At 52.3% G+C, this 14681-nt stretch overlaps 1 protein-coding gene across 1 annotated transcript; it reads left to right on the forward strand.

The window, feature by feature from the left end:
- Positions 1-6: 6 nt before the first annotated feature.
- Slc2a8 (solute carrier family 2 member 8) lies at positions 7-7901 on the forward strand. The gene is made up of 8 exons (XM_010613587.2): positions 7-66; positions 1343-1442; positions 4004-4203; positions 4921-5064; positions 5202-5310; positions 5917-6090; positions 6422-6567; positions 7676-7901. The coding sequence occupies exons 2-8, from the start codon at positions 1406-1408 to the stop codon at positions 7811-7813; spliced, it is 948 nt and encodes a 315-aa protein (XP_010611889.1). The 5' UTR covers positions 7-66; positions 1343-1405; the 3' UTR covers positions 7814-7901.
- Positions 7902-14681: the final 6780 nt, after the last annotated feature.

The raw sequence follows: 14681 nt of genomic DNA on the forward strand, positions 1-14681 counted from the left end.
TGGATGCTGCTCGGGGGCCGCCTCCTCACCGGCCTGGCCTGCGGCGTCGCCTCGCTGGTGGCCCCGGTGAGTGTCTCTCGGCCTGCGGGCTCCTGAGGGCCGACACAATCCCCCTGCTAGCTTCACCACGCCCTAGGAAGGAGCCACTGTTGCTACCTCCGCTTTCCAGATGAAACAGCCTCAGAAAGGTGAAGACCTTTGCCCAGGCAGAGGCCACAGCTAGTGAGCAGGACTGTCCCCCGAACCCTCTGGGCTCTACAAACAGGTCCCTGATTCCTGATTACTGGACAGTTGGCAGGAAAATCCTGTTCTGGTTTGTCCCTGGTGTGGGGCTTCTGGGTTCCCCGTGGCCCCGCCCCGCCAGCCCCCTCCCCTTGTCCTGAGCCGGCGCTGCTCAACTGAAGCCCACACACCGACTTCCTTGAGCAGAGCTCTGCTCTGGGCCTCGGCTTGCTCCCGTGTCAGTGGGGACCAAGGCATTGCTCCTCTGCTGCCTGCAAGGTTTGGTGACACTGCACACACAGCGCCTGGCCCTTGCAGGGTCTGGGGAAGGATTGTTTGGTGACCAGCCACCTGCCGCTGGCCACAGGCATGGACCGCTGCCCAGCCACCCGTCACCCTGCTGAGGGTTGAAAGAAGCCTCTCAGGCCCCTCCCTCGGAACCCCACTGCTCATTTCACCCACATCTGCTAGGACGAAAAAGCTGTGGGTTTTGTTTTTTATTTTTATTTTTTTTCTTTTTAAACCAGGGAAACAAACATGTCTTAGTCATGGGCATAAGGTATGGAATGACCTAGAGGTGTGGGTGATGGCCTGGTGGCCCCCACAGTGGTTGAGGTAAGGGCATCTCGCCTTACAGCAGCCTGGGCGGCTGCAGGAGTTGGTTATCAAGGCAGGAGCTTGGGCCCCGCCCCAGACCTATTGCCTCCGCGTGTGCTTCGTCACAGGTACCCACGCACAGTGAGTGACTGTTGGAAGCTCTGCACTCCACTCCCTCCATCGTACATGCACAGCAGCCACGCATTACCCTTAGTCCCTTTAAACACCTGCCCCGATCACCTGGCCTGGGGATGCGCTGCTCAGCGAAGGCAGTACAGACTCCTCAGCTCAGAAAGGCCGACAAGGGCTTTCAGGTTTAAGAACACCTGGACCTCATTAAAGTCCCATCTTATATTTATTTTATTTTGGGTTTTCTTTTTTTTTTGAGACAGGGTCTCACTATGTAGTTGAGACTGACCTGGAACTCACTGTGTGGCCCAGGTTGGTCTCCAACTCACAGCGATCCTCCTGTCTCAGCCTCCCAAGTGCTGGGATTATAAAGTCACATCTTAATTGCCGGCAGGTCTATATCTCTGAAATTGCCTACCCTGCAGTCCGGGGACTGCTCGGCTCCTGTGTGCAGCTGATGGTCGTCATAGGCATCCTCTTGGCCTACCTGGCAGGTAGGATTTGCGTGGTCTCTTTTGGCCCCTGTTAATGGCTATGTGGCCATTTTATAGGTGTAGAAACTGAGGTTCATGAGGTCATTGGCTTACCTGAGATCACACAACCAGTCGATGGCCAAGGTACCAAGCCCCAGACCACTCTCTGGGACCTTAGGGTGTGTAGGTCTTGTGACTGAGTCCCAGAGAGAGCCGGAGGAGGGCATCCCAAAGCCCACTCCCATGGTGTGCAGAAGTCTTCAGCCCAGGAGCTCAAAGAGCTGAGTGAGTCTCCCACAGAATATCACTGCTGGATTCATGGAGAGCAAAGAACCAGGTAAAAGAAGCCAGTTCCCTGAGGCAGAGCTGAGGCTTGGCCAGCCTTCAGGAATTGACGTGATCTTATTAGAAATGGAGTGGAACTGGGCGTAGTGGCACATGCCTGTAATCCCAGCACTCGGGAGGCTGAGGCAGGAGGATCGCTGTGAGTTCAAGACTGACCTGGGCTACATAGTGAGTTCCAGGTCAGTCTCAACTACATAGTGAGACCCTGTCTCAAAAAAACAAAAAAAAAAGAAAAGAAATGGAGTGGAAAGAGTGTGGGCTTCACACCTGACAGTTCCAAGTTTGGAATGGCCTTTGCCACCTGCTGTGTGATCTTGGCCAAGTCTCGCTGACCTGGGAACCTCAGTTTCCTTGGCTTGAACTAGAGATGACCTCACCTAGTGCGAGCTGTTGGGAGAGTAGATTGAATGACACCGGAAAAGTACTGGTAGCAGGTCCCAAATGAGAATTGTCAAGGGATGGCTTGAGAGTCAAGGGGGCGTGAGGCATTCAGGGCCTGACGGGCTGTGGCCCAGCTGGGTGCCTGTCCTCTGGGTGACATGAAGCTCTCTGGCCTTTCGTCCTTCACCAAATTACCATCCCGGCTCAAAGTGCTGCCGGAAGTCTGGCTGCCTCGGAAGCCCTGCCTGAGCCTGAGCCCCCACTGGGGCAGGTGTGGACGTCTGTGGTTTGAGGGATGGAAATTTAGCTGCCCGCCCACCTACAGCACCTGCAGGTCGCCTTCATCTGCGCTTGCTGCTGCTTTCCAGTGATGAGTTTCTGAGTTTTGTTCCATTGGTATAAGTGAACCCCGTCACCCACAGGAAAGTGGGGACACGTTTGCTTGCATTGGGAGCAGTAATGCCTCAATAACTGGACTTTGTGGAGCCTATGACTGACTCGTCATAAAACAAGTTAAAAAATTAAGAATATAAAACAAGTATGTACGCAAAAATCCCACACCTCACCTTGTCCCCCAGCACAGAAGAAAAACAAGCACCTCATGGCTCTCACCGAGCTATTTTCCACAGGAAGTGGGGACAGGTAAGCCCTATGGGTTAGGAAAAATTAAAAACTAGAGGCAGTACCCCGAGTTCATTTACTCTTGGGCCCCTTTGTCAGAGAACCCTTTGGCTTTGTGTAAGTCCAGATAACTCCACATTTATACTGCTCCTCCTTTATCTCCAAGATACCAGAACCCCACCACATCCTTCATTTCATTTATACTTTTAATAACCCAGTGAAGGGCCGGGGATTTAGCTCAGTGGCACCAGGCCTGCCTTGCAAGCGCAAGGTCCTGAGCTCGGTCCCCGGTACCAAATAAATAAATAAACAACCCACTGAAACAGGCCTAGAGGGGAGACCGTGCCCTTCGAAAAATCCCTCCACTCCACCCTGGTCCTCCCTGGAAGAACCAGCTGGCCCGTGTCTTGGAGGCCTCCAGAGGCTGCATACGCATGAGAAATGCACACATCTACCCCTCACGCAGCCCTGCTGTGTCGCTCCATGCCAGTGCCATGGGACCGGTTCCGAGTCCTTTGTCTCATGGCTGCTTAAGAGTCATGTGGTGCATAGCAGGAACACGTTATTTATTTGCTTTGCGGTACCAACAACCCTCATGCTACATAAGCACTCTACCACTGAACTGCCTCCCCAACCCTTTTTAAAATGTCTCAGTAAATTGCCCAGGTTGGCCTTAAACTCAAAATCCTCTTGTCTCAGCTTCCCAAGTAGTTGGGATTATAGGTGTGTGCCACCCTATCTGGCTAATAATTTTTTTATAAGGTGTACACTCTAAAATGTTATTTTAAATATATAAATAGCAAGCACATTGACCAATAGCAGTCATTTCTTATGAGCAAAGTCTTACGTGTTGTACATAGCTGCACGTGTTGGGCTGTTACACAACTGGCAGTAGTTTGTTTACACCAGCGCCACCACAAATGCATAATGCAATTCAGCTTGACGTTACCGTGGCTATGACGCATCATGAGGCCACAGGAATTTTTCATCTGCTCCATTACGATCTTGTGAGACCACTGTTTCGTGGACCGAAACCTCGCAGTGTAGCACAGGACTGTGTGTCACTGACGGCCTGGTGATGGCGCTGATGTCCCAGCACCACTGCCACAGCAGCTGTAGCCACCTGCCCACTGTGTCTGTGTGATAGCCAGTAATGGTGGTGACGATCTCAGGAATGAACCACAGAGGTGGTGAGGGGACAGGCTGGCTCCCCAGCCCTGACTCTGTCCCTGCAGGCTGGGTCCTGGAGTGGCGCTGGCTGGCGGTGCTGGGCTGCGGGCCTCCGACCCTCATGCTGCTGCTCATGTGTGGCATGCCCGAGACTCCGCGCTTCCTCCTGACTCGGCACAAGCGCCAGGAGGCCGAGGCTGCCGTGCGCTTCCTGTGGGGCTCTGAGGAGGGCTGGGAAGAGCCCCTCATCGGGGCTGAGCACCAGGTGAGCGACTGGGAGCCAGAGCTGGGGGCCAGGAGGGGTGAGGCCCAGGAGGGTGTCGAAGCCACATCTGGGTGGGCGGGGGCACCCGCAGTGTCATCCCTGCTGTCCTGTCCCAGCAGGAAGGGGGAGGATACCTGGCAAGCCTGAGCCTGATTCCTATCATCCCACCCTGGGCAGAGGCCATATACATGCAGCCTGGAGATGTAACCAGGGGACTGCAGAACAGGGAGGGTAAGAGTGGATTGTGGAGCCGGGCACAGTGGCACATGCCTATGATCCCAGCCCTCAGGTGGCTGAGGCAGGTGGATCATCACTGACTTTGAGGCCAGCCTGGTCTACATAGTGAGTTCAAGGCCAACCTGGACTTCACAGTGAGGCCTTATCTCAAGAAAAAACAAAAAGTCTGGATGTGGAGTCAGACTGCACTCCCTGGCTCTGTGAAGCCTTAGGTTCTTCTGTAGACCGGGGGTGGGCGGGATGTGGGGAGGGCGTCGAGTTCACGCCTGTGGCGGTGCCGAGAGGCCCAGGGGAGGTACTTGGCCAGGGCCTGGGCCAAGGTGAGCACTGGGTGCGTTGAAGGTAACTGGGACTCCGAGAACAGGGTTCTTTGAGTGCTGGAACCTCTTTGTGGGGAGAAGACCATCCACATGCCTGAGGACAGGGCCCTGGAGCCAGGGTGGGGAGCCTGATACTTGTCTTCCTGTCCCCCTGGAGCAGGGCTTCCAGCTGGCCCTGCTGCGGTACCCAGGCATCTACAAGCCCTTCATCATCGGTGTTTCCCTGATGGCCTTCCAGCAGCTGTCTGGGGTCAACGCCATTATGTTCTATGCGGAAACCATCTTTGAGAAGGCCAAGTTCAAGGTAAGAGGCCCCTGCCCGACCTGCCTCATCCAGTGCCGCCTCCTGGAGCCCAGGGCGCAGTCACCCAGCACAGGAGCAGAGAATTCAGGACGCGTCTCCGGGTGGCCCGCTGAGCAGTCTCGCCCCGTGTCCTCCAGGACAGCAGCCTGGCCTCGGTCGTCGTGGGCGCCATCCAGGTGCTGTTCACAGGCATAGCAGCCCTCATCATGGACAGAGCGGGGCGGAGGCTGCTCCTGGCCTTGTCAGGTGAGAGGCACGGGCTTAGCCCTGTGCCCCAGGTGCCCCATGGCAGAGGCCACCGGCCTCCATGAAGACAGCTGGGCATTCATGAGGACCAGGGTCACAGACTGACGAGGCTGGGGCCTAACAGCATCTCTTTGTTGAGCTACAAGAAGGGCTGTCAGGGCTCCAGCTCCCAGGAGGAAACAGATCTGAGAGGCTCAGAAGTTTGTGTTCCTTTTCTGCAAGTGACTTCCCCTCTCTCAGGCTCAGTTTTCCCCTCGGAAGTGGGGACATGACAGCAGCTCTCTTGGGACTGCAGTGGGGACTGGGAGGTGATCTGCCAGTGGATCACAAGAGCCTCAGCCTGGTCACTGTGGGGTCGGGTGGGCTGGGGTTGCCGCTCCTGTCCCTCTGACAGGGGTAGAAGGGGGGCTGCTCAGAAGCTTCCCCGGTGGCGGAGGCCTGAGGCCCGGTGTGGGTGGCAGGAAGCTACCCGGTCCAGAGTCCCGTAGCCAGTGCCAGAAGGCCTAGCCCGCTGTGCTTGAGGAGCCAGGCCTGCCTCTCAGAGGTACCAGGCCTCACCGCTGGGGCCCGCTGCCCCGTGCCCAGCCCACCGCACCCCGCCCGCAGGTGTGGTCATGGTGTTCAGCACCATCGCCTTGGGCACCTACTTCAAGCTGATGGGGAGCAGCTCCAGCAACTCCTCCCACGTGGACCTCTTGGCACCCGTCTCAACGGAACCTGCGGAAGCCAGTGTGGGGCTGGCCTGGCTCGCTGTGGGCAGCATGTGCCTGTTCATCGCCGGTGAGAGGGGGCCCCAGGAGGCTGGGTGAGGGCCCCTGTCCCTATCAGTCACCATGCCCTGCACTGTGGGGTCCCACCCAGCCTCCCCCCTCTGCTCCGCTCATAGCGGCCTCTGGGTTTACAGTACTGAGCCCGTGCCGGGCACGCGCCAAGCCCTCGTGTGTCCCTTTCACCACTATTCTTGACCCAGACATAAGGCCGGTGCGTCCTAGCAGGAAGGCACAGAGCTGATGGGACCAGGAATCCAGGACCCTTTGTCCCGCTGGTAGGGTAGCTGAGTCCCCTGGGCTCTGTGACCACAGGCCCTGCCTGACATAGTCTTGGTCTGCAGGCTTCGCGCTGGGCTGGGGGCCCATCCCCTGGCTGCTCATGTCCGAGATCTTCCCTCTGCATGTCAAGGGTGTGGCTACTGGCGTCTGCGTCCTCACTAACTGGCTCATGGCCTTTCTGGTGACAAAAGAGTTCAGCAGCCTCATGGTGAGTGCAGCCCATGGCCTCCCGTGCAGACTGAGGCCCCACAGGCCTGGGATGCCAGCGTCCGAAGGGGTGAAGGGGGTCGGGGGAAGACGAGCACCCTAGGCGGTGACCCTTCTGGCGTCTTCAGTCTGTCTCCTGGGAGCAGCACAGGGCTGGCTTCCCCCATCAGTGGACATCAGGAACACAGGCCAGGATCCTCAGTCTGTGTAGGCCGCAGCCCCACCCCAGCCGCCTCCTTGCTGTGTGTGACTGAACCTCTGAGCCAGCCTCCTTGGCTGGAAGCAGAAGGCAGGAGCCGTACCTTAGGGTTGGTGGGAACATGGATTCAGTGGGTCATTCTGCTGTTTCCTGTGGCCACTTCCGGGCCAACAGGGTGTTCCTGGACCAGATGTGCAGGGTTCATCCACAGCGTGTCCAGGCCAGTGGTGACAGGTGGACAGCATCCCTTTTACAGCAAGGGCCAGGAAGGCGATGGGCTGTGGTGGGAGCCAAGTCGGTGGAAGGCCTGGAGTCTGGAGCCTGGGACCTGCCTGGGCTGGGAGGGATGGACAGCAAAGGAGGACGGAAAGAAGCCAAGAAGGAGGTGACAAAGGGCTTAATATGAGCCAGGGACATGCCCAGTCCAGGAGGCCGCAAGAAGAGCTTCCGGTTCCGAAGGAGGTGGAGCTGAGCAGGGCCAGGCCTTTGGCCTGGCTGCTGGAGGGTAACAGGCTCTGGCTGAAGGGCTGCTCATGGCTCCCTCTGTGCCACTGGGCCCTGAGTGCCCCCAGATGCTCCTGAGCCGAACCCTCTGCCCGTACGAGCACCCAGCAGCTCACCCAGCCCCATGACACTGTGAGGAGAGAACTCTGGAGTGGGGTTGTAGGAGGGGCGGGGGTGTGCGGGCGCTGGGGTTCCCAGGAGCAGGTGCCCCACATTACTTGATGGCATGTCTGACCTTAGGGTGGTCACATCCTCAACATGAGCCTCAGTCTCCCCGGCCCTACAACGTGGCTTGTGCTTGGCCAGGCAGCCATACAGGGCGCCAGGCTGGGATCGGGGGGCTGCCCAGTGGCATGGGGACCCCCTGTTCTGTGCCCCACGCCGACTTGGGCTGTCCCCTGTGCAGGACGTCCTGAAGCCCTGCGGTGCCTTCTGGCTCGCCTCTGCCTTCTGCATCTGCAGTGTCCTCTTCACCTTGTTCTGCGTCCCCGAAACCAAAGGGAAGACTCTGGAGCAGGTCGCAGCCCACTTCGAGGGGCGATGACAGCCCTCTACGCCTGGTGCGGCTCCCAGCCGGGCGTGATGTGGCGTGGGCCTCAGGTGGAGCCCGGGCAGCGGGGAGCGGGGCCACAGCCCCTTGTGCTGGGCCTCCAGGGCGATTTTTCTGCCCACCCTGCCACCTTGGGGACTCAGAACACGGCTAAGGCGCCTATAGCCCTGAGGGCAGCCCTCTGCACAGTCTCCTTCATACCACTGAAGAGGCCAAAGAGGAGCAGGCCGAAGCTTCTGGAAATTAGGGCTGGACACCTGCCCACAGCTCTCGTGGGGCTGCCTTATCAGGAAGGACCTTGTGGAATAAAGATTTGACTTAGAGATCCGGTCACGGCCTTTCTGTGCAAGCTCCATTTGAAACAGGGGTGTTACCAACCCTTCTAAAAAGCAGCCCCCACCCCTGGGCCCTGCCCCGAGCAGCCTGTGAGTTCCCCCTCTGGAATCCACACAAGCCTGGGCACTTGGAGGCAGATCTGGCTCCTTTCTTGGGCTCAGTTTTCTTAATCTTCAGCCATCAAGCCTGTTGATTTCCAAAAAAAATAAAAAGCCTCTTTCCTTTGACCTCAATGGAGCCAGGCTTTTACAAATTACTTTTTATCATTCCTTATCTAAGTAATACTTCTATTATTGAAGGGAAATTAGGAAACATATTTAATAAGAGTTACTTTTATAGCAATTAACCATCTGCTAGGTACTGCCTTAATTAAGCACTTTACAAATATTCGATCATTTACTGGGATAAATAATAATTATTCCCAGCCAGCCCTCTGCAGAGATAACGTCTTGAGGTTTAGGCTCCAGCTCTGAAGTCCTCTCCTAACATCTGTGCCCTCTGGTGTTGCTAAGTGGGATGAGGGCTGCTCTTCCCATGGCACCACTGGGCATCTCCCGTCCAGTCTAAGGAGCCCCAAGGGCGGGAGGGGGCTGCGGGAGGCATCGAGGCAGTGCAGAGCCGTGGGAGGGGAGGACCCCAGGTCTCTAGAAGGTGCCCTGGCAGGGGTCCAGTTTCAGTGCCAAGTGCAAAGCCGTGTGTGGAACCATGGACAGCTCTCGGCTGCAGTGGGGTTTCCCAGAAGGGGTCGGTCACGGTCACATGTGGTCGGGAGCATCTTCTGAGTCTGTAATTGCATCCTTAATGCCTGGGCAGTGCTCAGGGACTGGGCTGAGAGCTGTGCTGCTTTCTGTATCTCAGTGTGGTAATAGCAGTACAGGCTGACCATTCCTAACCTGAAAATGCACTGAAATCCAAAATTTTGGGGGTATTCCTGTTGGTGGGACAAAATACTAGACATCCACAAGTCAAAGGAGGTAAGGTTTGTTTTAGCTCATAGTTTGTAGAGGTTTCATAGTCTGCCAGCTCCAAGACAGGGCAGCATGGCAGAAGGGCATGGCTGAGGAGAAACAGTCTATAGCGTGGCAGGCAGGAAGCAGCAAGCAGCCTCCCTTTCCCTTTTATTCCACTCAGGCTACAAGCCTATTGCTTGGTGCCACCCACACCCAGGGTGGGGCTTCCCATTATCCACACCCAGAACTATGCTGAACCAATCAGTGGACTAATTTAGTTATCACACCCTTAGTCCATATTCACACACTGTATATTCAGCCACCTCCAAAAAGCCCCACCTATGAGTCCATGAGGCTTTGGGGAGACATCTAGACACCAGCCATAACAGAGCACCAACATGACACCCAGAAACAGTTTGAGTTTTAGCCTCTGCATGGTGACGCACACCTGTGATCCCAGCTACTTGGATGAAAGACTGAGGCACCCAGGGGATCCAAAGTCCAAAGCCAGCATGGGCAATTTAGCAAGGCCCTGTCGCAAAGTAAAAAATACAAAGGTCTGGGGAGGTAGGTATGCTATGACTTCACAGGTGTGAGGCCCTGGGTTCTCTATGCAGTCATTGGAGCTCTTTGAGTTTTGGATGTTCAGATTAGGAATCCTCAACTGTAAAGTCTGTGCGCTTACTCCAAAAGCCAAAAGACTAAATTTGAAAGACCCGGTCCCAATCACTTCAGAAAAGGGATGCTCATCCCAGAGCAGAGAATCACCAGCAGAGTGCTTTGCCTTGTCTTGTCTTCCAGCACTGGGGGCTGATCCCAGGGCCTTGTGCATGCTGAGCAAGTGCTCTCTCATTGAGCTACATCCCCAGCCCCTGGTGGCTGGTAATTAGATTTGTATGTGCTTGTTGTAAATGATTAAACAGCAAAGATAAAATACAAAGTGAAAATGTTCCAAATGGCCCAGTCCCAAAGTGCGTGCAGTAGTGCTTGCTATGTGCCATTTATTTCATTCTGAAACTGTGGCTGTCATGTGACAGGATCTTCATTGAGTGCTTGTCCACTTTCTCCTCCATTCCTCCCTCTCCCCCACCACACACACACACACACACACACACACACACACACACCTATACCTACCACCAAATAGAGTGCCAGATAAAAATAAGGCTGTGATTTGTTTGAGCTCCAAATTGACAGTATGGATTCTAATATCCAATTTTTTTTTTAAAGACAGGGTCTCGCTATGTAATTCAAGATGGCCTTGAACTCACTGTGTATAGCCCAGGCTGACTTTGAACTCAACGAAATACTCCTATCTCAGCTTCCCAAGTGCCACGATTACAGATGTGTACCATCATGCCCTGCTCCCTTTTTTTGGGCGGGGGGTACCAGGAATCAAACTCAGAACCTTGTGCCTGCAAGGCAGGCGTAGTGTAACTGAGCTAAATTCCCAACTCCATCCCTAATCTTTTAAAATAAGATTTAATTTAAAAAACACTTTAGGGGCTGGGGATTTAGCTCAGTGGTGCCACCGCCTGCCTCCCAAGCGCAAGGTCCCGAGTTCGATCCCTGGTACAAAAAAGAATTTTTTTTTAGAAACATTATTATAAAAGCAACACATATGTGTTTTTAAAAATCAAACTGATACTGAATAGACTTCATGCAAAATGAGTCACTTCACCCCAGGTCCATCCCCCAGGGGAACAACAGTTAAAGAGTTTCTCATTTTAGGCTAAGCATGGTGGGACACCATGTACTCGAATCCCAGCACGTGGGAGGCTGAGGCAGGAGAATTGCCATGAGTTTGAGGCCAACCTGAACTACATAGCAAGACCCTGTCCAAAAAACAAAGCGAAAAACTACCTAATGCAATGTAAGCTGTGCAAGTAGTTGTGAAAATGACAAGGAAGAAAGTCTGTATGTGTGTAGTACAGGCATAATTTTTTTCAGATATGTTTGCTCCATGGCAGGTTGAATCCTCAGATGTATGACCATGGATACAGAAGTCTGACTACATTTCCCCGGCCTCAGTGGGGGCTTTAGGGAATGTGGGATGCACACAAAGGTAGTGATATAAAATGAGAGGACGTTGTTTTCACCGCCTGGCTGGGAGCGTTTCTAGATGGGCCCTGGCTGGCACCTCACCAACCGGAGCCTCATGCTGAAAGTGAACACAGACAGAAGCAGACGTGCGGGAGAGAGGGCAGGTTCACTGTGATATTTAAGAAGCATCGCATGGCACCTTACTCTTCTAGAGCTGAAGTGGAAGAATCCTTTGGTCTGATTTGTTTTGCTTTGTTTTGTTTGAGACTGTCTCACTATGTAGTTGAGGCTGACCTGGAACTCACTGTGTAGCCCAGGCTGGTCTTGAACTCACAGCGATCCTCCTGCCTCAGCCTCCCAAGTGCTGGGATTACAGGCATGTGCCACCACACCCGGCTTGGTCTGATTTTTTTAAAAACCCACTGATACACAGCTTTAAATTACTAATATAGCTGGGCATGGTGGTGCACCCACCCAGGAGGCAGGGGCAGGAGGATCACCACTAGTTGGAGGCCAGCCTGGACTACGTATTTTTTGTCTCAAAAGATAGTACTGTACCCCAGAGGGGCTGAGTACCCCCAGCCTCCCGCAGCCTGCAGCACTCAGCAGGGCAGTCCGCTCCTGCCTGAGAGCCAGAGCGCTGTGAACCTTCTGGGCCAGCACTGGAAAAGGCACAGCTATTTATTTTTATTTTACATATATATTGTCATGGTCTACTAATTCCCTGTTTCACTGAGAGTGACACTTACCTCAATAGTCAGCTCTTTATTATGTACTGGATAATTTTTTTTTCCTCATTGAGTTTATTGGTACATTTTAGGTATACAGTACAGGTACATTCATCATTGGGATCTTGTACCCTTACATGACATGTCTTGGTTCTCATTTTTTCCCTTTGTCCCTGCCCTCCTTTTGTACTGGATAATTTATTAAAATAACTTTTTATAATTTTTTTGTACCAGGGATCAAACTCAGGACCTTGTCGCTTCTGAGGCAGGTGTGGCACCACTGAGCTAAATCCCCAGTTTAACAGAACTTTTTTAAAGCTTTTTGAGCCTTGGAGGTTCCATATGAACTGGTTATTTTGTATAAAGTAAATTTTTTTTCTGGTACTCAGAATCGAACTCAGGACCTTGCATTTGCCAGACAGGAATGGCACCACTAAGCTGAATCCCTGGCCCATAAAGTACATTCTTAAACTTAAAAAAAAAAAGTAATATATAAAATACAAACCTTCAAGAATGGGGAAGGGAGCCAGGAGAAAGTCTGTATGTGTGTAGTACAGGCATAATTTTTTTCAGATATGTTTGCTCCATGGCAGGTTGAATCCTCAGATGTATGACCATGGATACAGAAGTCTGACTACATTTCCCCGGCCTCAGTGGGGGCTTTAGGGAATGTGGGATGCACACAAAGGTAGTGATATAAAATGAGAGGACGTTGTTTTCACCGCCTGGCTGGGAGCGTTTCTAGATGGGCCCTGGCTGGCACCTCACCAACCGGAGCCTCATGCTGAAAGTGAACACAGACAGAAGCAGACGTGCGGGAGAGAGGGCAGGTTCACTGTGATATTTAAGAAGCATCGCATGGCACCTTACTCTTCTAGAGCTGAAGTGGAAGAATCCTTTGGTCTGATTTGTTTTGCTTTGTTTTGTTTGAGACTGTCTCACTATGTAGTTGAGGCTGACCTGGAACTCACTGTGTAGCCCAGGCTGGTCTTGAACTCACAGCGATCCTCCTGCCTCAGCCTCCCAAGTGCTGGGATTACAGGCATGTGCCACCACACCCGGCTTGGTCTGATTTTTTTAAAAACCCACTGATACACAGCTTTAAATTACTAATATAGCTGGGCATGGTGGTGCACCCACCCAGGAGGCAGGGGCAGGAGGATCACCACTAGTTGGAGGCCAGCCTGGACTACGTATTTTTTGTCTCAAAAGATAGTACTGTACCCCAGAGGGGCTGAGTACCCCCAGCCTCCCGCAGCCTGCAGCACTCAGCAGGGCAGTCCGCTCCTGCCTGAGAGCCAGAGCGCTGTGAACCTTCTGGGCCAGCACTGGAAAAGGCACAGCTATTTATTTTTATTTTACATATATATTGTCATGGTCTACTAATTCCCTGTTTCACTGAGAGTGACACTTACCTCAATAGTCAGCTCTTTATTATGTACTGGATAATTTTTTTTTCCTCATTGAGTTTATTGGTACATTTTAGGTATACAGTACAGGTACATTCATCATTGGGATCTTGTACCCTTACATGACATGTCTTGGTTCTCATTTTTTCCCTTTGTCCCTGCCCTCCTTTTGTACTGGATAATTTATTAAAATAACTTTTTATAATTTTTTTGTACCAGGGATCAAACTCAGGACCTTGTCGCTTCTGAGGCAGGTGTGGCACCACTGAGCTAAATCCCCAGTTTAACAGAACTTTTTTAAAGCTTTTTGAGCCTTGGAGGTTCCATATGAACTGGTTATTTTGTATAAAGTAAATTTTTTTTCTGGTACTCAGAATCGAACTCAGGACCTTGCATTTGCCAGACAGGAATGGCACCACTAAGCTGAATCCCTGGCCCATAAAGTACATTCTTAAACTTAAAAAAAAAAAGTAATATATAAAATACAAACCTTCAAGAATGGGGAAGGGAGCCAGGAGTGGTGATATGTGCCTGTGATCCTGTGATCCCAGCACTCAGGAAGCTGATGCAGGAAGATCACTGCAAGTTCAAAGCCAGCCTTATGCTACAAAGTGAGTTCAAGACCAGCCTGAACTACAAACTGCAAAGCGAGACCCTGTCTCCAAAAAACAGAAGAAACCACAAGCACAAGGGCCTGACTTCGATCCCCGGTACAAAAAAAGAAGAAACCAATAAAATATCCATAGGATCATAGTTATACAAGTATTATTTATTATAAATCTAGTGTGACTAGACTAAAAAGATACACTCATGTCAGTAAACCTGTTATTCAGGAAGGAATATTCTAATTTTCAAAATAAAATGTATTCTCCTTTATATCAATTATTCAAAATAATATCAGATTTGAGTTGTGTTATTTAAGATAGGACATCAGGTTTTTCTTTCCTACCTAAGAAACTTCTTCATCTTCCCCCTTGTAAAGTGCTGCTGATAGAATCCACTAGGATCTCTCTGACCTAGGCGTCATTTCACTGAAGTCCTGGATTAATCCCACTGTTTGGGGAGGTGGGCCTGGCCTCTGGGATTCGCTTTAATTGCCAAAATGTTTCAGAATTCCGAGAGACAGGAGAGACCAAGTGGGAGTCAGGAGGATTCATTTAAGGTGTATACACAGGCTCAGAGGCCTCTCTGTCCAACGTGGCTGAGCGCTGAACAAAGAAAAGTTCCAGCTTTTGTACATTTTGTCCAAGCGGGTGGTTTCTCCAGAGATGTAGCAAGTTTACTGGAACAGGATAAGAGCAGACAGTTTTGTAACTTTGTGTTGAGGACCCAACACAAAGTGTGGATTCAGCCCAGTGGCGTGAGCCTGCTTGGCAAGTGAAGGTCCTGAGATGGA

This window comes from Fukomys damarensis, unplaced genomic scaffold (genome assembly GCF_012274545.1).
Source record: "Fukomys damarensis isolate Sample0158 unplaced genomic scaffold, DMR_v1.0_HiC HiC_scaffold_36, whole genome shotgun sequence".
NCBI lineage: Eukaryota > Metazoa > Chordata > Mammalia > Rodentia > Bathyergidae > Fukomys > Fukomys damarensis.